General features: G+C 41.1%; 2 protein-coding genes across 2 annotated transcripts in view; one reads left to right on the top strand and one right to left on the bottom strand.

The window, feature by feature from the left end:
• Window positions 1-1,489: 1,489 nt before the first annotated feature.
• Window positions 1,490-24,790, top strand: kcnk12 (potassium channel, subfamily K, member 12). The gene is made up of 2 exons (XM_052081339.1): window positions 1,490-2,446; window positions 21,203-24,790. The coding sequence occupies exons 1-2, from the start codon at window positions 2,107-2,109 to the stop codon at window positions 22,078-22,080; spliced, it is 1,218 nt and encodes a 405-aa protein (XP_051937299.1). The 5' UTR covers window positions 1,490-2,106; the 3' UTR covers window positions 22,081-24,790.
• fbxo11a (F-box protein 11a) overlaps window positions 5,487-24,989 on the bottom strand; it is a 42,783-nt gene continuing 23,280 nt past the window's right edge. Inside the window, exon 19 of the mRNA XM_052081338.1 lies at window positions 5,487-5,498. The gene's annotated coding sequence lies outside the window, so the exon portion shown is untranslated. The remainder of the gene's footprint in view (window positions 5,499-24,989) is intronic.

Genomic DNA, 24,989 nt, shown 5'->3' with positions numbered 1-24,989 from the left:
AGCAATCACCTCTGCCTCTGAATCTCCTATAATCAGACGGTTACGGTGTGCATTTACATCAGTGAAACAGCTTTGTGCTCAGCACTCGCTGAACGATAGAACTTGCAAGTGGGCCCCTCTTGTTGAATATTGATATATGTGTCAAAGCTCAAAGCAGAGATTAGTCAGTTACGTGGTTTAAGCAAATTCTAATTCAATACCACTTCACTTTGATGGACACTGTGCTGTGTCAAAATACATTTTGATATGCTGGAAGAATAAACAGCAATACATTAATTGAATATAATGGTTACACCGTCAGGGCGGCCTGGTGGTCGGCTGGTTAGCATGCCCCCCTCTCAGTCCAGATTCAGGCCTTCCCGTTTGGAGTTTGCATGTTCTCACAGTGCCTACATAGGCTTGCAAAAACACACCTTGTAAAATTTCAAAGTGGAAAAAAAATCCCAGTTTTTTCTTCAAATAATGTCACTCCTAATTTTTTAGCATCACATCAGTATTCGTCAGCGATTTGAATTGATAGAGACAGTAGAGGTAACCAGACAAGCAAGACAAGTGTGCCACTCGTGCTTTACATTTTGCTTTGATTTTTGCAAACCAATGAATTCGATTAAAAAATGCAATCATTCCAGCCACCTATTATGTATTCCAATTAAGCACTCATGTCAACTCCTTATAAAAGAGACTTATGTAACATCAAAAGCAGAGTTTGCATGTCGTTTGTCATTTTCTACAATGCTCTAAATTCTTCCCAGTCATACAACTCTAAACTGCATAGTTGATCACCTTCTTCCTTTAAATGTCCAAGTGACAATTTCTTGGAAGTGATACACCCACTTACACTTTTGAAAGCTATAGTTAGTACTTTCATGGCCATCTGATCTGCAACTTGAGGTCAGCATTGATTTTATCAGGCCTCGACGCACACATAAATTGTTGTTTCAGTAGACATTAGTTGAGGCGCTGTAAATGCAAATCAAGCTGTAAAACTAGAGGAGATGTACAAGTACCTTCCAAATGTATTGGAGCAGCAAGGAGTGTTTTTGTTGGATGCTGAATACATTTGCATTTCAGATCAAAATATGAATATGAGACAAAAATGTAAGAATTTCAGCTTTTATTTCATGGTATTTACAGTGCAGCTAGATATGTCAAACAACGACACAGTAAATTTTATTGAAGCCGACCACCATTCAAGTGAGCAAAAGCTTCTGGACTGGACTCGATGGTGTTTATTTATGATATAACTCACAAGTGTAGCAGCAGCATTAAGTCGCACCCAAACTTCGTGGGAGAACCGTCATCATGCAATGAGACAATGACCCAAAACATGTATTGGAACTCAATCAGGCGGCGTTGTTCCCACTTAATCTAACATTATGTTTTTCGGAGGGTGGAGGGGGGAGTGCATCACATCTTGTGTGTAAATTTGACACGTATGCTCACTGCCCTTGAATATTTTCTGTTATTAATGATCATGTACAACTTGTAGCGTTGAGCTTTCAGGAAAAAAAACAACAAAAACAACTTTGAAACTGCTTATTGAACTACTTACCGTTCCTGCCGGTGTCCCCCCTGCCTTGGCTAAAAGGGTGTTCTGCGCTCACACCTCCATGCAACAAAGCAGTCGAGTAAAACGATGATTGGCGGCTACCGTTCTTCTGGCGGTGAGATAGTAACGTCGAGTAAGCTCGCCATTTGCGCGCCAGCATGCAGTCTGCAGCTCCTGTCTTACATGAGACCGTGTGAAAGATTTTTGGGGGGCAAAGGAGACGCAGAGGAAAGCTCGACAATATTCATCCTTAGTTGATTTTATTGTTTAACTCGTTTGTTGGATTTGGGCAACCTTTGCGTGCGGGGATCAAGCATGACACAATGCGCCGGTGTCTTTTCACCTTAACTCTTGCTCCTCGTCGGGTCCGTGCAAAGTGGTGGATTTCCCCCCAAGCGGAGCCTCTGCGATGGGACGGGGTGCAGTGATTCTCAAAGGAGAGGCATCCCGAGAAAGTGAAGTGACGGCGGTGCAGTGAGCGCCCACCCGCTGCTTTTGATGCCTCCTCCGACGTGGAGCTTGTCGCTGTCCGACGCGCGACCGGTGCTGAAATTTGGATGATGCCTGGCCAGCGTCTGCAAGGCTGCCGCTCCCTGCACTTGAACGAGGACAACGGCCGCTTCGTGCTGCTCGCGCTCCTCATCATCCTTTACTTGCTGTGCGGCGCTGCGGTCTTCTCGGCCATCGAGCGGCCCTCCGAGCTGCGCGTTCACGGCCGCTGGAACGGGACGCTCCGCAACTTCAGCGAGACCTTCAACATCAGCCTGGGGGAGCTTAATTCTTTCCTGCGGCAGTACGAAGCGGCCATCGCCGTTGGGATCAGAGCTGATGCTCTCAGACCACGATGGGATTTTACAGGGGCTTTTTACTTTGTTGGAACTGTGGTGTCAACAATAGGTGGGTGTTTTATGATCTATGATTTATAATGTAGCAGCATGAAGTCATTTCCTTGACCCTTGCACCCTTAACGATATCCTCCACATATTAATTTTTGAACTTCCTTACAAACACACTTCGGTAACAAACCCGTGTTTATTATTGAGCACTTCAAGCCAATGTTTGCCAAAACGACATTTAGCCAATGCACAGTAGTTTACATTTTTAAAAAAATTAAAAATCTCATGGCATGCCACCAAACAAAAATGTTACGAAAAGTCACAAACAGGTTAGATCCACAATTTGATTTGTGCCCTCTTGCGGAAGAGCATCTAATCCTTCTGCCATTGCCGGCCTAGATACATTTCATTCATTCATTTATTCATCTTCCAAACCGCTTGATCCTCACTAGGGTCGCGGGGGGTGCTGGAGCCTATCCCAGCTGTCTTCAGGCAGTAAGCGGGGGACACCCTGAATCAGTTGCCAGCCAATTACAGGCACACAGAGATGAACAACCATCCACGCTCACACCTTGGGACAATTTTGAGTGTTCAATCAGCCTGCCACACATGTTTTTGGAATGTGGGAGGAAACCGGAGCACCCGGAGAAAACCCACGCAGGCCCGGGGAGAACATGCAAACTCCACACAGGGAAGCCGGAGCTGGAATCGAACCCGGTACCTCTGCACTGTGAAGCCGACGTGCTAACCACTGGACTACCGGGCCGCCTTAGATATATTTGTAGTAAATAAATACTTTTGCCACTGAAGTGAAATGGACAATTTCCCGTAGATGAACTCTCTTTTACTTTAAAACGAATCAGTGAGAACCGACCTCCATGATAGCACCACAGTGCATGTATGTAAATTTATGACTATGACATATCACCATTCACTGCTAGTTGTCAGACATACAGTTGTGCTCATGTTTACAAGTGTACATTTATAAGCACAACTCTATGTATTTTGTAAGACCTAAAATACATAGAGTCCCATCTCTCTCTCTCTCTCTCTCGCTCTCTCTCGCTCTCTCCCTCTCCATGCTGCAGTCAAGTGGGTCCTATTGGACAGCGTTGTGATTTCCTCATGAACGCATGAATGATGAAAATACAAGTATGAAGTCTGTCAACTACAATTTCAGCAACTTCTCCTAACTGAACCTGCATTTTGCAAACGAAATCCCTCATGGCATAAATTAATATATTCAATGTATCAAGACAATAACAACAATTTGACAGTTCTGTGCTTCTGTCCCATAGGCTCCTTTCCACTGGCGTATATGCAGAATGTTGCATCTGTTGCAAGCATTGCTGCCCCCCCCCCAAGTCATGTGATACATTTTGGCTGCGAGGGGCTTTTGGCAAGGGGTTGACATCTGACTCTGCCTGCCATTTGGAACAGCACACTCATTTCTAGCTATAGGACAGCACCCATGGGTACAGCCACATTTCCATTCAAACCAACTGGAATGCCATCTAGTGCCCCCTTCTGCATCCCCTCCCAAACCACCCCCTGTAACATTTACTCACGCAATAGGTCAGAAAAGAGCAAGTGTCCCTCCCAGGATATCCCGCAGGCCAATGCTGTGATGATGGCCTGCATATATGATGGCCATTACTCTGCCACGGGAGCATAAAGTTAAATGATAGAGGAGGTGAGATCAGGTGATGATTTTAGGAAGACAGTCACTGTCCGACCTTGCCCTCTACACTAGGGGTAGACACTGGATTTTCTCTTCATCCCATCCCACTCAGAAAAATAATCTGTCTCAGTCCAGGACCATCGTTAAAAAAACAAAAAAGAAAGAAAAAAATCCTGTCCAGCTCTCTCCCAGTGAAAGTAACTCCCGCTCCTGCCCTGCTCCAATTCAGAATGGCTCGCACTCCCGTACTGCTCACAGTTTGGAGGTTGGCTCCATAAAAAAAATGGCTGTGCCCCTGTCCGAAGTTATTTTTGTTTCCTAGTGGATGATCCCACTCTTGACTTGTGAACTTTTTTTTCCTGTAACACCGCAATCCCGTGATTAAAAGTAAAGATGACTCCCAACACAAGGGAATCCCGTGGGATTCATTTGACCTAAAAAATGTCACCTTCTCCTCTACATACATCCATACTGTATAGAGAGTATATACGTAACAATGTTCTTTAGACGTGAATCCTGTCCACATAAAATAAGGTAACTTTTAAGACGTATTTACTTTGAACTGATCTCTTTGTGCGCCTTCCACTTTTCTTACATAAAACCCACCGACAGAAAGCTCCAGGGCAGTACGTGCACTCAGCTCACTCGCTGAGAAGGAAACTGTATTTGTGTGTTTGTCTGCCTCAAATCCTTTGTGCTTCATTTGTCGCACACTTTTCCCCCCTGAAAAACACAACCCATAAACTGAGTCAGTCGTCTCTGTCTGGTTGGGGGAAGGGGTGATTCGGAGGTTCTCTCCAAAGTGTTTCATGAGCTTGCATGGGTTTCTGTTTGGATTTCCATCTCGCTTTGATCTGCATACCACCCCCTCCCCTTTGGCTCGTGTGCGGCATGAGATGCTGATATGAAAGAGATATGGGGCCTCCCCACACAAGGTGTTATCACAGTGGCATTCCCTGTAGCTCTAGACAATCCTCCCAAGCACTTACCGCTCCCACTGTGGTCGGTCCCAGAGTGATTCTCACCTCCATGTGGCACCACAGTATGGCTGTAAAGGATGAAAAGTTTGCCTACATTTGGTCAGCCTACACTCGAGCTGCACTCAGTGTGTTTGCCAAGTTGGGGGAATACTGCAGAGCGCAATCATAGAGGAAAGGCCATTCCTGCTAAAGCTGTCACAAATGGGCAAAAATATTTCGTTCATGAAATAAAACTAAAACTAAAAACTATCTGAAATTGCATGTTACTTTTATAAAACTATCCCAAAAAAAACTATCATTAATGAAAACGGCCATCATTTTCATCTTGGTCAAATTAATATCATACATGAGCTTTGGGGATTCATTAAACATTTATTTCGGTATTGCTGTACCCTCATACAGAAGACGAAGGGTTAAACAGTCATGAATTATAATTTAACCTTTTTTTTAATCTTGCACAAGGCAAACAGCCCACCCATATGATTAAAAAACAAAAACTAATACTACTAATACTAAAAAAAAACCTAATAAACTTGCTCGAAAAACAAATTGACGCAAACTGAATTAAAAAAAAGTCACATCATAGTCAAAACAAACTATAATGCAAAATCCAAAAGTATTATAACCCTATCTTGCCTGCATTCGCATTTGGTTTGATGACTAAAACACAAACACAAAAGTGATGCATACAACACACTCCAAAAATGGCCGACATGATGCCACAAATATCTGCAGTGAAAACACATGACATTCCTGTTCTGCTGCACGTTGGTATTGCTTACTCTGACCAGACTATATTTTACAATGTTAATTATGAAAGAAATATAAATTTTTATATTCAGCTCTATTTTGTATACTTAAGACAACTGTTCCAATCAGGTTTTGTAGTGCATTGTAGTTTGCTACCAATATATCCACTATCACATTGTTCCAGCGTTGTGATATTGTGATCATTATTGGCAAACAATTAGGATAATATCATAACTATGGCCAGAGTGCACTTCTGCAATCATCACCCCTAGAAAACACAGTATTTGTCCATAATTCTAATGCGTTATTTAGAAAATTCCATAAAAGAGGTTTTTAAAGTAACCCCACACATTTAGTCGTATTTTCTGTAAAACAGACAGCAAAACAGACTTCAGAGCATCACTCCAAATTACATGTAAACTTATCACCAATCACTTCACTTTTGATATTGCTATTTTTGGGGGGCAGGGGCAGTTTGAATTAAAATAAGAATTGGTTAAACTAATATAGTTCATGATAGGTTTCCAGCAAATGATTCAATCTACTAGATACATTATAGAATTAAGGACATATTGACGGTACTCAGAGGAGTCAATATTCTGTGCAGAGTCAACTATTAGCTGTATCTGCAGTGAAGCTGGGTTTTTTCCCCCCTTTGGATGATTTAAATAAAACATGGCATTCTCTCATTCTCTTGTGGCAAACACATATTTACCATTTAAAAAAAAAAATCAGATAAGGCATCCACCAGGGTCCCAAACAGTAACTAATGTTCACACCTTGCATGTTCTGCAAAAATAATGATGATGGTGACATAGTGGGATTCGGCCTTGACAGAAAACCTATGAGAATTACCTGTTAGATCATGATGGTAATTCTATAGAAACAAGTTCACCCATCTGTTTTTGTCTCTTGACAAAAACAGAGTGATATTTGAATGGCACTAGCGATATGACGAATTCAGCCGCAGCTCACAGTAAATTACAGATGATGCATGAGTAGCACACGGGAAAAAAGCATATACGATGCATATATTACAATCAGACAAATAGTTATTACTCTTATGTACCTATAGAAGTCCAAGACACTTTTTGTTCTCCATCCAACGCATTCGTGTCACCCCACCTTGAATGTGCTCAAAGAGAATTCACTGCTCATTAAAGGGGGCACTTGAACATGTTTGGTAAACAGACATTTCTATGAATGCATCAGCTGCTATTTATAACCTTTGAGACTGATTGATAGCTGATGGCTGCCAATTAGAACAGCTCTCCAAATCCATTTATGGGGCTCAAGATCTAATTTCGGCTAATTTTCATGCTTCAGCGGCATCCTAGAGATGTTCTTTGTTGTTCGGAAGTACTCATGGTAGGAATCAGGTGTGCTCGGTGATGAAGAGGGTCAAACCAATTAGAGTAGCTTTCCATGTCATATTCAGCTGCAGGTTTGTATACTGGGTTATTGCCCTTCCTCTTTTTGCCCCTGGCAGGTTAACGCTACAGGCTCCCTCACACTTGTAGACAACCACGCGTAGAATTTGTCAGTGCAGACAAGGAACGGAATCTCAATTCAAAAATTATAGAAAGACTCACTGCTTTGATGTACACTTTCATACAAAAGTAGAAACAAACTTCTTCCTTTTAACTGACACTTTCAGAGAGGTATTACTAAGTCTCTCACTATTGCATTGCTAAAGGAACAAAACTAATGGTGGCCAAAGAATTTTGGTCCTGCGTTGTAACTGCTGTGGTTGTAGTTTGCAATCTAATAGAATCATACGAAAAGATCTTTCTCGCAACATCAATGCTACGGTAACGGCGTCGGCAACAAGCAGCATTATTCACTGGTATCAAAACAGCAGTTCAGACACACTCTCTCAGTCTCATACCACAACAAACTACAACCTCAATCATCGGTTTACGTTAAAGCAATACCTCTCCGACAGGGAACATTAAAACTCCAAATCCTTTTAGTGCGACAGATTTTTATCGGATCCCTTTGGACAGTGCAGGTGGAGTGTAGAAGGTAAGATCCTATAAAACAAGCACTTGTTTGGGGATGTGATGCAGCATCATAAAGGAGCCTTTCTACCATCCAGGTGCGCGGCATGTCAGTCAGCTGAATCCAGGTGGATCCTATTATAAAGTAATTAAGGTGGTCTCATCGGGCTAATGACGCTCACCTCAACGTGCCCTTTATGTTCATGCGGCGTGTGCAGGGTGCTACAAGTGCAATATATCGCATTTTGTATAATGATGTATAAGTGTGTGGAGCGTTTTAATGACACCGACATTGGAAGGCGAAATCATGGAAGTATCTATTTAACTGGGGCATACGATGACAGACAGATAAATCTAGCTTTTCATCTCTCATGTTTCTTGGGCTACAATGAGTCGCGTGTATAGCATCTATACACTTAAAGAGGTATATTAAACCAATTTGATACAGTCTAACGAAATGAGTTTCTGTCATCGTTTGACAGTGCAATATATAGTGCATATATTGTGCATATACATTGCAGATATTACAATAAATTCACAATACCAATAAAAAAATAACTGGAGAAATAAAATGTGATATCGTCCTGGACATAATATATTGAGTGACACTATAAATACACTATTCTGCCAAAATCCCCATAAAAGTTGAGGAATGGTGCCATAATAAAATGGTTACTCAGCAATATTTATATTCTATCATACTTCATTTAGTAGCAACATCACAGTGAGCTAATAATACCTAAGCAATGTAATACACATTCATTCAAAATCTTACTCAGGCATGGGGTGGTTATGACACACTTGCATGAACCAGGTTCCCCCCCCCAAAAAAAAAAAGAATAATTTTTTAAAAACGTGAAGAGGCTCTATGTTGTGTGCTCTGAGGTCAAAAGACAATGTGACCTCAGACTAACAAAATGTGCGTTTTGGCATGCAAGTAATTTAATAGGTCAAATGACTCAGGTTCTTATGACGATTTAACAGTTCGGTGCTTCCTCGCTGACATTAAACCAACTGTGCGGTTATTACTGTTGGTGCTTGTGATCAATGAGGTAATGTTATATAATGTGGTTTGTGATCGGTAAAAAGAGTCATCTGCAATCCCAAACGCCATTTCCAGAACTAGAATTGGTCCTGATGCAAGTACATCTGCTCCTTCCTGAGTCTTGCTGAACAACTGTTAGGCTCACAAAAGACATCACTACTTCTTTGTTTAAAATAAATCCATGATCATCGATTTTCTATTGCACTTTTCCTTAATAGGGTTGTGGATTTGCCAGAGCCCACCCAAGCTAATTGGGGCAAGAGGTGTTGTATATACTGTACCTGCTGGACTTGTCACTAGCAGACAAACAATCAGTCACATTCTCTGAACAATTTAATCTTCAAAGAGCCTAATATGCATGTTTTTTGGAATAAGAAATGAAGCCAAAGTAACCGGAGAAAACACACACAAGCACACGGGGAGAACATGCAAACTTTATACAGGAAGGCACAGAACCTTAGAATAGTGAAGGGAAAGTGGTAATCACTCAAAAACTATGCTGCCTGTTAGCAATCCTAAAAGTAACAGGGGCAACACAAAGTTCAAGCACAAACCATCTGGGATGCTGGGAAACTTGTAATTTTGGGAGGATTTGAGAATGTTTTTTTCCATTCGTAAAAATGAAAACATTCATATCTTACTTTTTAAATCGTCACCCGTTTTTTAAGGAAAGTTATTATTTTAAAACGTCTGCATCGTTCCCTGACAAATCAAGAAAAGACGCTGGGGGAAGCAAGACAAAAGTAACTTTAAAAAATGGTCTGTTGAATTTACTCAGTTGTCAAATGTACACACGCAATCGAATCATTTGGATTTAGATCCATTTATAGGTGGATTTACAGTCTACTTTAAAACATTTATCTTGATACATGTGATTTTATTTCATGCAACCACTTGATGAAATTAAATTGACTAAATTCAACACACCATTTTGTCAGTGTATGCGAAGACCACTGGAATTTTACTGCTTTTTTCAATGGGAAGTCAAGTCAAAAATGTTCTTTACAATAATATGCTGTATCTGGCCCCACTAATCTAAACATGATATTCCGATGAATATTGCGTTTGTGCAATATGAATTGAGCAGCAAAGTCCACCCGTTTTTCGCCATCTAAGGTGGCGGCCATTTTGCCACTTTCTCGTCGACTGAAAATGACATCACAGTTGCTCAGCGCTCATGGAATGACAATTACAGCTCACCTGTTTTTGGAGTTTGGTCAAGTGACGTTCAATATTTCATACATAATAACAATACACAACAGAACACATAACATAAAATATTGACAATAATCCAATCGTAACAACTATTCCTACTGTACATACGCTTGATAACTTCATAGTGGTCCATAAAGTGCTACAAGAATCCAGAAGCAAAATACATGACTTGAGTTAACCCATTCCCTGAACAACTGACATCTTACATGACTAGAAAAATTCTAAGTTTTATACATCCCTATATGAGTTATTTTTCCCCACCGGAAAATTCTGAATGGTTGGGCTGTAGCTACATTTGAATGCAGAAAAATTACTGCAATTCAAATAGAAATAGATCATGCCTTTATTTTAACCTAAATCGTTCATGTTTGTGGAACACAGTTGCAATTCAACCAAATACACCCCATCGCACAATACAGTGGCTTTTACAGTTCCTTTTAACAAGCTTCAATTTGACCTACCTTTTTTGGGGTAGGGGGTCTAGCATCATTCTGCCCTCCGGTTTCTTTAGATGTGCCATGCTGCTCTGTGAAATGACCGACTCAGACGAAATGTCACTGTTAAAAATGGACAACAGAGGACCTGCAGTGGCAGCAACAACAGTGGGGTCTCTTCGGATAGTGTGTAGCCCTGAGCTCTGCATAAAATAGTTTGGGCATAGAGCAGGAAATGAAGAAGAACAGCAATTAAGTTCAAGGGGAACTCATCAGAGTTCAGTATAATCCATGTTGGCTTTAAAGCAGACTTATCTGAATTGAATTTCAAAACAAGACAGAGAAATGGAGAACACATATTTTATGTGCTCTTTCAAGAATTTCTTACAAAAAGCAACAATATGTAATTATCCAAGATGATCATTTGTTTGGTAAACTGAAAATATGGCAGCTTTGTAATATTATGAAATATTATCTTCCTGTCTATAATAAGGCCATTCAGATATCCATTTGATCCAACAAATAAATTACCGTAGTTCTAAATGTCTGTTACTTTGTATAGTGGATCTGGTTTTGTTTGACTAACAAGTCGGACGACCCATGAGTCAGCTACAAAGCAAGGGTTGCACATGGGAGGCTGAAGGGAAGATATCTGCTAAAATTAACAAAACATTTATTAGATTAAAATCCCAGGCGCCACCTTAAAGGCTCTAATGATGTGTTTTCGACATTAAAGCCCTATAAGTATCTGTGCAATGCTTTGCAGCATCACTGCGGGACATAAATCTATGCTGACTAGCGAAGGCGTCCACCCGCCCACATACTGTAAGTCATAGACTCAAATCACGGCAGTGAAGTGATCCCAAGAACAGTTTTGAGGACACAGCAGATTTTTCTGAACTTCTTCCACTTCAAAATGATTAGCGTTTCACTGATTCGGCTGTCAGCATCAGCAGAACGAAGAGACCATTTTCTCCGTGTGTCCTTTGCAACCTGCGGTCACATGACCTTTTTCCTCATCCATTCTAATCTGGATAGCAGGGTAAATTGTTTTTTTGCTGTTTAAGCTGAATCTATCCTGGGAATCACAAACAATGTAGATGGCACAGTTCACATAATAAAGCTGAGTTACACACGTCATCTTTTGTCTGCAAAGCAAAAATTAAAACAAAATCTCTCTATACTTGAGGACAATTTGGGAGATTGAGATGCAAGCTGATTTCTGTGTTAACAGCTTATCTGCACTCACAATACAAAATACCTTTGTCTGACACTTTCTTCAATTGAAATATATATTTTTTTAATGCCTTTACAAAAAACAGCCATGTCCAGTGAGTACAACTGCCTTCTCGGGTAACCCGTAATTGGTATCAGTAGTAAGCCGGCAGCACTATATGGCAGTCATCCATTTGCACTAAAATGAGGAAGACGGAGTCCCTGTGTCAATGATTCTAAAAGCTACCAGTTGATGAAAACAATGGTGACAGTGTAGTTTAACAGAACATAGCTGAGGAAATGATCTGAAATGAACCAAATAATTACATAGACAAGTAATTTCCTCCTGGCAAGAAGAGTAAAGAGAGCAATCCTTGCAATGTAACTGCAATTCAACGCAATACAGAGCTCAAATACATCTACTGGTGATACTTCACATGTCATCATTGATAAATCTGTGCTCAAAATGTGTATCAGGTCCATTTTCTTGTCATACACCTTTGCCTGAGTGACCTGGGGTGATCAGTTCCCAGCTTGTGTAAAGTGGCACGTAGCTTTACGGACTTCCCCACTATGGATTCACAACCACCATGAGACCCGTTCTGCGGCCTCCAACAGTTCAGTCCGATGAAGTGATGCCTTATCTTTCAGTGAACCGGTCGATGCTCTTTGCTTGGCCATGACTATCTTGCTGTTGTGTTCTTCCACCTCTTCTGCTCGCATCTCATCCTCAATAGTTGACGCCTCTCTTTTTCCTGAGCGTACTGACGGCCAGCTTGTGGGTCACAGATCCATTGACATTTGTTATGTTGACCCAGAGAGCTGCCGGTTCACCGTTGCTCTGTTGCCTCCCAGCTCAGTTGGAAGCACAACTTTCATGTGTTCCAGACAACCAAGTATACTTGGAACTCGTAACTATGGACAGTGGCATCAGTTTACTATTTTTTCAGGAGGTTTCAGTTAGTTATTGGGACAGGATCTTGAAAAAGAAAAGGACTTGCTCTCCAGTCATCTTTTGAATCCGTGATTGCATTAAATAGCTGCAGTAGCAGCACATTTATAGCATCCTCCCAACACAACAAACCCAATTAATGAAACTCTTTAACACTCTGCGTTTGAACATAAATGGCTTCACGGTGAAGGCATTTTAATTTTTGTAATTAAGTCACCCGACTCCCGTGAGAAATTTCCCTCATGTCAGGTGACACGTTATTAGGACGCCTTGAAGAAGCTTTCATGTTATATTGATGGATATTATCAACTAATTGCTTTTATAGAATGATGAATAATAGCATTGACAGTGGAACGTCTTTGTCTATAGTGTGTTCCTGCAGTTCTTTCTGGAAGAACATACACATGGGAGGTGCAGTGACACTCATGTTAAGACTTCTTCAGAGTCGCGGATGAACTGGCGTTCTCTCAACTCACTTTGGGTGAGAGGCAAGGTCCTCCCAGGATTATGCAACCATTCACACTCACATATGCCCTTAGTGACAATTTACAATACATACAATACAATACATGCTGATTTATATAGCGCTTTCACAACAGCGGCAGCTGTAACAAAGCGCTATACAAAACAGTTAACATAAAGTAAAATAATAAACACAATACATAACATAAAACACGGACAGTCGTGCAGTCCTAAGTCAAGATGGCGCCCGAGTAGGCAGCCGTCAGCAAGTGCTCTCTTGAGCCTTGCTTTTTTTTGTTGTTCTTGTGTTTCTTTTGTCACTTTGTGTTTGTTGTTACGTCGTGTGGACTTGATGTGGACCTTTTTTCAGCATTTTTTGGCCACGACATTCATCAAGGAGGAGACTCTGTGCTTGGTAGTTGCGCCTTCTCGGCAGCATGGGTATACCAGCACTGTTTTTGACTGGAGGAATGTCGGCGCCATTTGACTGTCGTTGCTGGACAGTCCCGGGGCGCTTGTGTCTTGCGCCTGTAATGGGCAGCATTTTTCACAGCCCCGCTTTGTTCAGCGGAGAGATCGGTGCTGTTGAACGGTCTGCGGCTGGATGGATGGAGGTCTTGAGGAGCCGACGATGAGAAGAAAGGAGCGTTGGCGCGGAGTGCCGATGCGGATTTGGAGCTGGGAGTCGCGGCTTGGAGTTTGAAGCGGATTACGTGGGACAGGAGAAGTGAACTAATCTCTTTTCGTCAATGGATGCTACAGCTTTGTGTTTGCTTTCAAAACTTAGTTTGTAGCAGACGTGTGCACATTTTCAGCATGACGTCTCTGATCCACTGGAGAAAGGACACTTTGATCCTCTCCTCTTTCATCTATAACTGCTTCAGACAACAAAGTGTATGCAGAAAAGTGGTGAAGATTGCACGACTGTCTCTGTCCTATGTGTTGTCTTGTTATTTTTGTTATTTTTGACTTCAAAATGGCGCCGCGAGAGTGGCTGCCTTTCCAGCAGCTCCTATTTTTTTGTTGTTCTACTTCTTCCTTTCATAACTTTGCTGCTGTGAATCTGGAATTTCTCCATTGTGAGACTAATAAAGGTTTTCTTCTTCTTTGAAGCAGTTTGAGATGAAAGAGGAGAGAATTTAAAGACATCAGTGAACCTAACATGCATGTTTTTAGAATGGGAATATGGGGGAAAGCATGGGGGTATGCTGGAGCTTATCCCAGCTGTTTTCGGGCAGTAGACGGGGTACACCTTGAACTGGTTGCCAGCCAAATGTGTACAAATAGACAAAAGAGACATCATTACAGAATTGTCAAAAAAAACATGGAATGAAAGAAACAGTCCCTAAAACCCTCAATAAATAAATGTCTGAAAACAAATATATAGATTACTGAAGCACATGACTCTACACAATACATATCAGAATACTTTAGACAAATTGGATCACATAGAACGCAAAGACAATTTTTGACTTGACTTCCAGCAGTTTAAATAAACAAACAGCCCTGAAATAGCTCATTTAAAAGTAGCATCTTTGATACAGTTTTTTTGTATTGGTTCTTCTTAGATTGTGTTGTTGAATCTAATGTTGTGGCCAGGAAATCTGTTTTTGGAGCAGTTCTGCCTTGTGGACTGAGAATAAAACAAAGTGAGTGATGGGAGCGTGAAAAATCAATTTACTGGTGATTGAGCATTATCTTATCATTTAACTGAGCCAGCTTGTTGTGTTTCACTGTTACAGCACAAAGTCACTTTTAATGGTGTTTTGGAGTTCCTTTGCAGTCATTGTCTATTATTTACATGAGCGAGATTTAATAGTCCTATTTTTCATATCGTTCAAGAGAGTACTGCAACTCTGTACATTCTACGTAGCATCACTGAGATCCAGTGTCAGCAACTTTTCTGCTGAATATCATCTCCGAGCACCAGTGTTTCAAATGCTCCATTAGGACAGGTGTGTTTACTCTATGGGGATAATAGCAGAAGGCTTTATGAAAACATGGAGGGCACCTACAGTGTCATGAAAAAGCCAAGGACAAGGCCATCGGATCTATCAGAGGGAAGCTATTAATCTGAAGGCTGAATGGCTGGCTCTTCAGTGCCATAAAAGGACACAACATGTTACAGTTTGCAGTTGGGCATATCTTCGTTGTCGAATTCTTGAATCATCATTTTATGCAAAAAGTTGCAGCTCTTTTTTCCCCATCTTTTAAGATTAGTTTAGAAATGAATTTCAAAATAATGAAATGGTTTCAGCGACCAGTCTGTGGTCCAAGTTTTGTAATTGATACTACATATTTTAATTCAAATTACAAATACATTGCATGCTAGTGACCATTAAATAGTTCCAAATGCATGTGATTTGTATTTAAAGAATTAACAGAAATGCACTTGACATGGATGTGAAGTTTATTGTCTGGCATAGAAGAAATTTGGACATGTTTGTTTGTTTGTGTCGTGATTCTGTTTGGGACCAACAGGTGGCACTGTAGGGCTCGCCCTTCAGCTGCACACCTGTTGGCTGTTATGTAATTATTCGTGCTTTAAAAGGACTCCCAGCCCGGATACTCAGTGTCGGGTCATTGTTTGCTCTTGGCTTCTGCCATGTTTGTTTCAGTCATGTTTAGTTCATTGTTATGTTTTACCTTCAGTCATGATTTTTGTTTGACACTTTGGACTTTGTTTGTTTAGGATTTAGTTTTCTCTGTTTTAATACAATTCGTCCACCACCACCACCACGGAACGTGACCGTTTGGAGATGGGCATTGGGTGCTGTAATGGAAAAGTCAGCCACCTTTACCTTTATTAATGTATTTTATATTCTACCAAGCAAAGGGTTACAACATAAAAATTAACCGTTATAGTTTAAGCTGGTTTGTTTGACTGCAATTTTGAGGGTTATTCATGTGTGTTTGTCTGATTGTGACCGAGTGTAGGCAGCACAAAGAATTTCACCAAACAAGAAGTGGCTGCTTAAACTTGTGGCGTAACCAGAATATGAACAATACAATATGATGTGCTGTAACTTCCAGAAATCTTTAGGAAAAATTGAATGTTGGTTTTTTTTTTCAATCTTGGATGGATTTACTAAAATATAGAAGAGATACCGGCGTACAACACTAAAATCAGAAGCACAAACTCTTTAGATAATGGATTAGTGGATAAGTAGTTGGTTCACTCCCAGTTAAAGTAGAATATTAACCAAACTTTTCTTGGAAAATATGAATGCGATAATAACCGAAGTACTGTACCAGAAATAGAGCTTACTCTGACATTCGAAAGGGTCTGGCTGTTATTTTCTTTCATGATACAGTGTGTTTGAAATAATTCAGCATCATGGAACTCATCGTGATTGATTTTGGCAGTTTCCTTGTATTTTCATTTTTTTTTAAATACCACATCGCCCTATATGTGACCTATTGCACAATATGCTTGCATAGTGTGAATGTTCCTCTTATTAAATAGAGTGGCCTACAGTGCCAGGAATCTTGGCAGCTCCTCAGCAGATGGCCTGGTAATAATGTCTCTTGTCATCTCTTCCTCGGCCATTCTGTCCTGCGCCTCCCCTCCCAATGGACCCCCACCATGCTGCCCCATGACTAATGATTTCCTGTTTGTCATCGAAACACAATCATCAGAGCAGCGGGCATGCCTGCCGTATTCTGCTCCTTCTTTCTTCGGAACAATTTAGGACCATTCCCACTGGTGGGAGCAGCCAGTTGGACTGAGCGCTTGTTGATAAAACACTTTAATTAAAGACGCAGGGCGCCAATGGAAGGCACAGTTTGGACTGTTAGTTGCATAACCTTTGGATGAAGACTCTTTGGGTTCTCAGTTTGGAGATGGACCTTAAGATTCAATACTAGCTCAAATGACGTGAATGTATACATACCACTTACTTTAATTAAGGGCTCTCATTATGAAAGATGTTCGTATAGCTTTATGTTTTTGCTTTTTTTTTTTTTTTTGCTCATGTCTGAAACACAGTCAGCTCAATGCTCGGCTCAATTGCCCTAGAGAGGCTATTTTTCATCCAGTCGAATCAATGCAGGATTTTTTTTAGCTCACATTACCCCTGTTAGTTGTTTGTAAAAGTGATCTTAGACCCAATTTTCAACACATTATTAGCATTTAAAGGAGAAGTCAACACCAAATTTGTTCTATGAGAACATGTTCCCTGCAGCCCCAATAGACTAAAGACGGATTAATATTGCGTATGAGGAATATGACGTAAAATCCACCCGTTTTTGTCCATCTCATTTTGCCACTGATTGCCAAGTGGAAATGACATCACAGTTGCTCAAGGCTCAGGAAATGACCGGTCACGGTTCAGCTTCAGAAAACAGGTGGCATAAAATTCCAAGTTAATGATTATTTTTGTTATTTTTGACTTCAAAATGGCGCCGCGAGAGTGGCTGCCTTTCCAGCAGCTCCTATTTTTTTGTTGTTCTACTTCTTCCTTTCATAACTTTGCTGCTGTGAATCTGGAATTTCTCCATTGCGAGACTAATAAAGGTTTTCTTAATCTTAATCTTAATCTTAATCTTAATCTTAATCTTATTTGCTTAATCAGTAAGGTTTACCGGTTTGATCATTAAATATCTTATATTTATAGTGCAATGAATTAAACAAAGCTTGAACAAGATTTTCAAGCATTGTATTCTGATTTTATTATTTTTTTTATTTGTATGCGTTTCAGACACTTGTTGTAGTTTTACAGACATTTTTGTCCTGACTAAATTTAAACTACAATGTTGACAGTTCTTGTTGTAAAGATGGCCAAGGAGATCATAGATCTGTGAAGTGGGCACCTGGGGCCTTCTACCCGTATCACACGTGTCCGTCCGTGTCCGTCAGTCATGGGCCCTTGGAATCAGTTGTTTTTCCTCCAGTTCCCCCTGTCATTGTAATGCAATAATTTTGGATAAAGCTAGCATGTTTTTTATTTCAAGGATGATGCGTGATGACCACAAGGAATGTGGGATGTAAAATACAGTATGCCAACCAAAATAATTTTAACTGGGAATAGACCTTAGCTAATTTAGAGTTTTCATGTTTTTAATAGCCAATTCCCTTTCTACAAAAAAACATGCTCAGATGACTTTCCTATAAATACTGTATAATAAAATGTTTTTATTCTTCAGGGAATGAACACCGTATTCTGGTATACACGAGGGGGAAAAAAAATCTGATTTTTTTTACCTTCTATGTACTCCACCACCAGTTGTTTTGCACTTTGTTTCTCTATTTGGTGCATTAAGACACAGCAGGTTCTGCGGCAGCATTTTTCCACTAAAGAGCTCCCTGCTGGTTCTGAGAGTAAACATAAATGAAAGAAAAGGAGAACTAAGACACTTAAATAGCAGGCTCAAAACATCCAAATGAGAAATTAGTTACATGATCAATTATTTCCTTGCTTGACAGAGCTCGATGTGGAATGTTTCTTCTCATCAGACTTCGGCACAAATACATGTCTCGGTTGTCATAACCTTGCCAGTCCATTAGTTCCCTTCATTCATCAAAATGCACACCTGGTATGAGCATACCGTAGGTGCTTCTATTGCAGCCAATTGAAAAAAACCCAAAAACATCTTTATTCACGTCACATAATTATACTTTCCTACTGGTACAACATTGTCCAATCATACTAAAATTCCCATGCTACAGATAATTGTTATGGATATTGAAAAACTTAATTCAATGTGTATGTGTGTATCAACCAGGGCATTTGTTTTGGACTAAGAGTTATTGTTTGTGTTGTCCCACTAATTGCTGTGGGCATGTATGATGACCAAATGACTACAGTCCAGAAAAATGCTTTATTTTTCCACACCACATTTTCACCACCCCATGCCTGATAACCAATTCAGCATCTTCTTTCGCTCTTCAATCGGTCAAGCGGTTAATTATTTGATAAAAGTAATCCAGTCTGTCTTGCTTGAATCTCTGGTGTGTAATGACATTTGCAATAACCATTAGCTATTAGCATTCTCATGTGGAGATGAGCATAGTTAATGGTGATGAATAAATATGCTTCTGTGGGCACTGGTGGAATTAGCACAGACGTGTTTTTCTTATCGGGGTCTGCTGAGTTAGATGGTTCCTCTTGGCTGGCACAGAGAGTATGTTATCACCGAGGTCGGCAGGATCATTTGTCTCCGCTGTTGACTTCCACATCTAATCAGGAATCTTTGTGAATAAAGTCATCCTCAAGCATCCAGGTGTAGTTGCAGCGCGCCTGTCCTTTGCGTTCTGTTCTTGTTCTGTCGTGACTAATCTGTTTTGACACTGCTCGAGAGTAACAGCCCTGTAATGCTACGCTCAATCGATGCCTGGTGACTTTGCCTCTCTTAGGTCATTTGCTTGGTAATGAGAGACGGTGCGCAAGATGGTCTCTGCTCGCTCAGAAGATGTTAAGTTTTCACTTGGGCTGCAAGAGAATTGGGCTGGTAATTAATTAAATATGAAACTCAAAGCTTTTCATCTCAGAGGTTAATACGGGGAATAGCAAGCAAGCCATCACCTCAACTTTGATGTCAGTTATTGCACTTTCCCACGAACATAATGCTGACCGGTGCACAGCTGCTGCTTTTGTGCAAAACCCGTGTATTCTGTCATCAGTGAGGTTTTATTCTCTGTTGTATCTGCAATCTGTGTCAATCAGTGCGTGATCTACAATAAATGGCCCAGCATGTCAACAGCCCGCATGAGAGTGCTTGTCAGTGAGCAAGATAAGGTCGATTAAGCCATATCTGGTACAATAAAGGAAGTGCTGTCTCGATATTGATAACATTTATGACTGGCCAAGGGTAGTTAGAAAGGTGCTCAATACCAAAAGGAAAAAATGACTTCCTGAGAGGAGATTCAAATCAGGGATGAACATTATGAAAAAAAAATCACTTGACCTTGGCCCGGAAATGATAATGACCAAGATAATGTACATACTGTACATATTTATATATTTGTATATATTTTATACAATCCTAATGTGTATCTCATCAACACCAAATTCGGCCGAGAACTGGGCTCAGTGATTGTGACATGAACTTCAGCAATAGGCAATCAAGTAGCACCCTGAATCGTGCTTAACACAGGGTGTTTGGTTGCGTGGAGTGTCTGCATAACATGTCTCTCAAGTTATTTGCCAAAATAAAAATGACAAAGAATAAAGTTGGCAGCCGCAATGTAGTTACTCGATAAGCACGCCTTGTCCTATTTTTTTCTTCTGCTACTACTCTTTCTTCTTTGCAGTCTCGTTACCCTACAGCACCGTTCTGCCTCTCAGAGGTGTACGACATCTTACACCGGTAACTACAATAAGCGCAGTAACGTATGAAAAATCATTTTCTATGAATACCCCTTAACATGTAGACAAATTAGCAATTACTGGATTTTTAAATGACAAAGACCATTTCTGCACTCAAACATCTGTCAAATAGAGGTTAACCAGAGAACCGGACCTGTGACACTTGGGAATGACAAGCACACCTCTGCTTGAACACTTAAAGTACCGGTAATTGACTAGGAAATCAAATGACACTAGGGAGCCATACTTTGGGGGAAAATAAGCTTTGCTAAGACATTAACAGGCATTATTGTCTCCTGATTTTGACCCTCTGTCTTTGAATTTTGCCTTTACACCAACAGTAAAAGCACGCATTAGGTAGCCTAAGGATTATGTACCGAGTCATTTGTCATAAAGTTAAGAAGAGCTGAAAAGGACTAAGAAGTGACATCGGATGAACAGGAAAAACATGAATATAAATCTAAATTTGGGGGGTGGACTCAGAAATTGAATGTCGAATAAATTTGCACATGAATGTATAGTGTATCTAAATGCCAAATGAACCATGAAAATAATGCAGATTTGAACATGAATTGTCTTTGAAAAACCTGTGCACTTACCCCAATACCAAAAAGCCAAACATTGTTTACAATTTGTACAGAACAACAACCTTGGTGACAATATAGTCCGACATACTAACTTCTCCTTGTACAAACGGGGCCATGACCTACATAGGTGCCTCATTACAATCCAATCCTATGTCTCATAATGTGGATTTTTCTCTTCTGTCTCAACAGGTTTTGGAATGACAACACCTGTGACAGTTGCAGGCAAAGTGTTCTTGATCTTCTACGGGCTCCTGGGCTGCGCTGCCACGATCCTCTTCTTTAATCTCTTTTTGGAGCGTATCATCACACTGCTCGCCGTTGTCATGAAAGCTGTGAGGGAAAGGCGGATCAGAAACAGCGGCCTCCTCCCACCGGGGGTTCAGCGGGACTTCTCGGCTTTCTGTCTCTCCGGGTGGAAACCCTCGGTTTACCATGTCATGCTGATTCTAGGCCTATCAGCGATTACCATCTCCTGCTGTGCTTCGGCAATGTATACCCCCGTGGAGGGCTGGACCTACTTAGATTCACTGTACTTCTGCTTCGTGACCTTCAGTACCATCGGCTTTGGGGACTTTGTTAGCAGTCAAACAGTAGCTTATGAATACCAAGGCCTCTACCGGGTGGCCAACTTCCTCTTCATGTTAACAGGAGTGTGCTGCATCTACTCGCTCTTCAATGTCATCTCCATTGTTATCAAGCAGGTGCTCAACTGGATGCTGGAGAAGATGAGCTGCTTGTTTTGCCAGCGTTGCAATAAGGCTAGCACCTTCCTGGGCAGACGTAATGCCATCCGGCCGGGTTCCAAGGGTCGCCATCCGCCATACATGGAAGGACCGTGTGACAGTGACACTGAGGGACGCAGAATGTCTGGGGAGATGATATCGATGAAAGACTTGGCTGCTTCCAACAAGGTATCGCTGGCCATCATGCAGAAGCAGCTTTCTGAGTCAGCCAACGGGTATCCCAGGACGGTGTGCGGCACCTCACGCCACAACGGTTTCTCTGGGGGAGTGGGTGCCTTGGGCATCATGAACAACAGACTGGCAGAAACCAGTAACTCCAGGTAGAGGATTACCAAGACACTGTGAGTCCACATGCGGTTGAAGAAACCCTAATTGGAAGTCAACAGGTTAAAACCCAAACCCACTGGACTGTTTGGATTAATGTGGTTTGAATTTCCACTGTGATGACAGGGATCCTTGACTAGCAAATGTTGACGCCATAAAGAGACATCAAGCAGCAGGGTAAATTACTCCGGACAAGTGATAACCACCAAACACGCAAAATGGGATCTGCGCGCTCTGTCCATGGGAATGACACATAATAGGGCCAAGGGGAGCATATGGAGCAATGTCAGATGTCTGTTTGTATGTATATACGAATGCCCATAATCAGCGATGACACTAACATTTAAGTATAATAACTGGATGTTACGGCCCATACCAATCTATGCATTATACATCTCATGCATAATTTTTTGCACCATGTCTATACTTTCTCTTGACTTTACGTGTTATCTTGATGTAAGAATGGCAGAAAAGGAATTTATAAGCATGATGTAGCAGATTTGTTGGAGTTGCACTGGGAGGAGTTTCCACCGAAAAGGCATCAAAGAGACATCGTGCTTTTCTCTCTTGCTCGCAGTGGAGAAAAGACTGCGGTTTACAGAACGAAAGTCCGCAGTGGAGAAAAGACCGCGGTTTACAGAACGAAAGTCCATTTCTCGAGAGAGTCACCGGCCTTCTTATCAGCTCTAAACACGCTTCTGTGGCCAAAGACTTTGACTTCAAGGGTAAGAGAGGTACCTCCCAACGTTTCCTCTCTTCGCTAACAGCTGTGTGTGGAAAGGAAAACAAATGTTCAAGACTTGCAATATATGAAACACTCTTGTACTGAGGAAATGTACATGTGGAAAAAAACAACAACAAAAAAATAACCCAATAAATGAGATGTACGTTTTTGTTTGTCGGAAGGCGATGTGAAGGAGGTAAGTGGGTTTCGATTGCAGGCGCATTATATGCTGAATGATGCACATTGAAGAATGCTAGGCCGGTCTAAAGTGGGAAACAAAACCCTGAAGGATTCACTTAGTCGCATTGATTTCTCCTTTTCTGGGTATTTGCTGCTTTCGTCAAGGGAGGTATCATTGCAGATTCATGTATCTCTTTCACTCTCTCTCTCTCTCTCTCTCTCTCTCTCTCTCTCTCTCTCTCTCTCTAAAACAAATGTGACCCAAAAGCCTGCAGAGTTTGATCTTCCTGCTGCTTTCAGTCTTAATGTGCTGGCAAGGATTAATGGCTCAGGATGTTTGGAGAGTGTATTGTGCCACCTTGTCAGACTTCCCGATCAATGTCCTTATTGCCAGCGAGTGTCTTCTCCAAGGCATCTGTGATTTAAAGCTGCACGATTATGTTTGATGTTCACATACAGACACAAAAGAGGTTTACAGTAAAGGGGTGGCGGGCAGTGGCAGCAGGGGCAATAAAAGATTTCTGTCAGGTCCAGATTCATGCCACTGCAAATCAATAGCCACAGGCTTGGTCTTTCCTGGCAGATTTGACTTCTGGAAAATCCCGAGCCACATGGATCACACATAGCACCATAGCTTGGCTTACCTTTCCGCTCATGATCATCTGCCTCATTGTCAACACAAGAGAAAATAAGCGCGTTGCACAACGTCATCAGATTAACATAGATATCAGCGTCTGAATATATATATTTTTTTACATTTATGCCGGATGCACAGTCTCACACTATGATATTACAGCATAAACACAGGTAGAAAATTGGGTCCATTTATGTTTTGACAGATATATGCAACGTGGAACCGTTCTGGTCAACATTAGAATACGTTTTCCAGACGAAATATTTCGAATTATATTGAATTGAACGTGATCAAAGTTCAAACTCTCACCATAAAAAAACCCATATAATATTATTTACATTACATTTACATCGAACATAAGCGTTCACAGAGGTGCAGGGTTTCATTCCAATTCCAGCCTTCCTGTGTTGAGTTTGCATGTCCCCGTGCCTGTCTGGGTTTTCTGCATCTCTTCCGGTTTACTCTCACATTCCCAACATGCATGGCAGGTTGATTGGGCACTCCAAATTGTTGAATGATTGTTCATCTATGTGTGCCTTGCGATCGGCTGGCAACCGGTTCAGAGTGTACCCCGCCTCCTGAACAGAGATAGCTGGGATAGGCGCCAGCACGCCCCTTGTGAGGCTAAGCGGATTTGAAAATGGAAGGATGGATGAATGGATAGGGTAACATGCCATATTTCTCGGGAAGCTTTTCACATTCTTATAGTTCAAATATAAGCCAGCTACTGTGAACAAAACAAGCGCAAAATAAATAACTCTTTCACCCTTTACTTTGATGATGAGTGACAGATGTGGTCATGAAGTGCATATGGAGCATATGGAAAGGTGGTGAGTCTCTTCATATGAATTCTCAACACGCCTTCCTCTCCGGTCCATATAAAGATCCTCCTCTTATATTTTTGATTTCAACTTAATATTAGTCGTATCCAGGCCAGATATGATTGTAGGCTGCTGCTTTCCCAATAAATCTAATTTCTAGTTCATCGCGGTTTTTTCTCCTCTTTGCTATCGCTGGTTCCATATTTTGGTTATTAGAGAGGCTTCACTGTGCACAGACTTTGACTTTATTCTTCATTATTAAATGGAAGAATTTCAGCAAATGACTCAGGTGGTAAAAATTTCATTCTGTCATGATAAGGCCAAACAATACGTACAGTATGAATGAGAAAGACTCTTTAGAGACAGTATTTTTATACTTGTCCCATTTAACAAAAACAAAATGCTTTGCCGTGGGGTGTTCTTTACATTCAGCGCACAGACAAGACACAGCTTTATGAATACAGGACATCCTACAACCTCTAGCCCTAAAAGCCTTTGGCATTTACATGGCAAACAAAAATAACTTTGCTTGAATTGTGATTTTTAGAAT

Source organism: Hippocampus zosterae, chromosome 11 (assembly GCF_025434085.1).
Source record: "Hippocampus zosterae strain Florida chromosome 11, ASM2543408v3, whole genome shotgun sequence".
NCBI lineage: Eukaryota > Metazoa > Chordata > Actinopteri > Syngnathiformes > Syngnathidae > Hippocampus > Hippocampus zosterae.
Note: the sequence above shows the minus strand (reverse complement) of the source record. Positions and strands in the feature narration are given on the sequence as shown.